This window comes from Varanus komodoensis, unplaced genomic scaffold (assembly GCF_004798865.1).
Source record: "Varanus komodoensis strain SLA01 unplaced genomic scaffold, ASM479886v1 scaffold565, whole genome shotgun sequence".
Lineage (NCBI taxonomy): Eukaryota > Metazoa > Chordata > Lepidosauria > Squamata > Varanidae > Varanus > Varanus komodoensis.
In genome coordinates, this window is record NW_025336177.1 from 30,390 (window position 1) to 33,155 (window position 2,766).

Sequence of the window (2,766 nt, forward strand, 5' to 3'; positions counted from 1 at the left end):
TCTGAGCTTGCCTGCATCTTTCTTTAACTGTGGTGCCCAGAAATGAAGTCAGTAGTCTAGATCAGGCCCAACCAGTTCTGAGTAAAGGAGAACTAGTATGACTGAATCAGGTTCACCTTGTGATCTCTATAACAATTCCAAGATGCTTCTGGCCTGCAGTGTTGTTGAGCCAAGGACTCCCCATCCTGGACCATACATGTGGGTTCCTTCTCCTGGATGCAGAATTGGGCACGTGCCCCTGTTGAATTTCATTCTGTCGCTTTCAGCCGAGCGCTGCAGCCTATCAAGAGTCCTGGAATCTTGCAGGGCATTAGCTGTCCCACCCGCTTTTGTGTCCTCTGCAGATCTGATGGTCATTCCCTGTGGCTCGCCAACAGCATTCATTACAGCATTGAAGAGCACATGGCCCAGGACTGAGCCCAGGGGTTATCCCTCCCCAGGGTGAGAAGAGGCTGTTGATGCGCACCTTGACTTCATGGGCAAGGCGAACACGGATTTCAGGCTTCAGTGCAGGGGCAGACACTTCAAGGTGCCACTGGAACTCTCCACTGCAGGACAGCTTGGGATTTAGCCATGGGTAAAAGTGCTGCAAGGAGTCATGCATCATGGAAAATCCCGCCTACCCAGCAGGAAACTGGCACTGGGCAATGATGTATTGGTATTTATTTGATCTAAAGCGGGAGAGAGCCCTTCTTCAATTGAAGAGAGGTTTTCGTCTACACAGTCTCCCACTTTCATTTACAGAGGCAGAAAAATATGAACTCGTTTTAGTGTTGCTCATACCTGCTGCCCGGAAGGGCTGGGCAGGCACTCACCTGTGATGTTGATGTAGGCCTTGTCGCTGTAGCCTGAGCAGCGTTTATAGAAGGCGGAGTCCGAATGGAAGCAGTACCTGCACTGGTACATCCCAGCATGTGAGCTCTTAGCTTGGCCGATGGGAAAGACAACCTCATCCGATGCTGTCTTCTTGGTACGATAGGTTCTCGAAAACACTGTTTGCCGTAGAATGAACTCCCCATTTGCCTGCTGTGAGCTCTTGCAGCGGATGCTGGCATTTTCTCCGCGGGAAAGCAGCTCACCTGGGCTCACGCTGATGGATGGCTTGGGATACACTTCAGCTGAAAGAGGAGAGAAAAAGGGTGACGTCCTAGACCTCCTGCACCTAAAACATTCCAGCTCCGTAAAACGAGAAGCATCCCTATGTTTTGGAAAATATGCAAAAGGTGCAAAAGCCTTGCAGGTGGTGGTGCATTTAAGATCTCAGAGCAGGAGCTAATACTGGGAAAACGGAAATGTAGCTGCAATTTCTCAAAGGCAGTGTAGTGAGAGACGGACACAAAGTCAGCACTGCTGATGCCACTGGACACCGCAGAAGAGAGTTACTCTCGCCTTGCCCAGATGCCCCTGGGAGAGCCTCAGCGTCCGGCCTGGAGCAGGAGCTGGAGTTGCAGCATGTGGATCCCCCCAGGTCCACGATCCAGCAGCAGGGCTGCGCAGAGTCCTGACTGGCTGGCCCTGGCGTCCTGCAAGAGGTCTCTTCCCTGCCCCTCCCAGGGAACTCATGGAAGTGCTGGAAAACACAGAGAGGACACTTTGTTTCTGGAAAGTGCCCAGCAGAGGCCCGGAGGGGGAGACCCTTGGCTTGAAGCCCACCCGAGGCACGCGGCCCCTCGGAGGCGGGAGAGCCAAAGACACGGGCTCCTGACGCGTGGCGCGACACAGGTGGAAGGGCGGCAGGACCAGGCAAGGCGTGGCAGGTTTGGGGTAGGCTTGGAGCGCCTGGGCGTCTCAAGAGTGCCCCAGATCTTGCCCACAGTGCCGGTACCTTCCCTGGCAAAGTCACAAGGAGCAGCAAGAACAGGCCTCCCCTTTTCTTTGAGAAATATCTGCACCAGAGCAGTGTGGCCATGAAAAGCCAGCGGAAGAGCCTGGGACTGGGACTCGGGTGGTCTGGGCTGTAGCCCCCACTCAGCCACGGAGCTAACTGGGTGACTCTGGGCCGGGCACAGTCAGCCTGGCCTACCTCCCAAGGTTGTTGTTGTGGGTATAAGATTGAGAGCAGGAGGAAGAGAATTCTGTGACTCGCTTTGAGCTTGTTGGAAAAAAGCGGGATATAATATATCGATCTTGCAAACCGTGGCATATTTTAGTTACGGCAGCTTTTTCCAGTGGATTTACAGGTGCAGTAAATCCGCCCCTCACTGTAAGGTCGCTTGTGCAACCGGCATGCAAGGGCTGAGCCAGGCCCTCACCTGCTACAACAATGGAGACTGTATCACTGGCCAATGAGCACCGTCGATTCAGGTCTTCAGAGATGCAATAAACACATGAGTAGCTCCCCCCATCTGATTGCTGGACATTGGAAATGTTAAACACAACCGAATAAGATTGGAAACTTGAAGGCTGCTGAACTTTCACAGGTTGTGAAATTAATCCTTTGAAGAGATGGAATGTTGCATGTGAGTAAAGCGCATTCCCACAGGAGATGCGGACATTTCCCCCCTGGATCACCTCAGGATGGGGGAACACCGAGATGGAAGGCTTGTGATAAAGCTGCCCTGCAAAAGAACGAGAGCAAGAATGAGCTTCCGAGATTCCCTACCCGCAGCAGCCTCACGTTCCAGAAACAAGGAAACTTCAGAGAGCATTTGAAGGAAGGAAGAAAAATCCGTATGTTCGGGATGGATAGACCACTTCATTTCATCATGCGGTGGAGAATGTGCTCCTCACTCTGCCTGCCTTCCCGACCACTAAGTAGTTCCTAAG

General features: G+C 52.7%; 1 protein-coding gene across 1 annotated transcript in view; it reads right to left on the bottom strand.

Annotated features, from left to right (window-relative positions):
• Positions 1 to 456: 456 nt before the first annotated feature.
• Positions 457 to 2,766, bottom strand: part of LOC123032847 (leukocyte immunoglobulin-like receptor subfamily A member 2) — an 11,458-nt gene continuing 9,148 nt past the window's right edge. Inside the window, exons 2-3 of the mRNA XM_044449021.1 lie at positions 2,253 to 2,598; positions 457 to 1,118 (exon numbers count right to left, since the gene is read on the bottom strand). Coding sequence (XP_044304956.1) covers positions 778 to 1,118; positions 2,253 to 2,598 — 687 coding nt within the window. The 3' untranslated portion in view covers positions 457 to 777. The remainder of the gene's footprint in view (positions 1,119 to 2,252; positions 2,599 to 2,766) is intronic.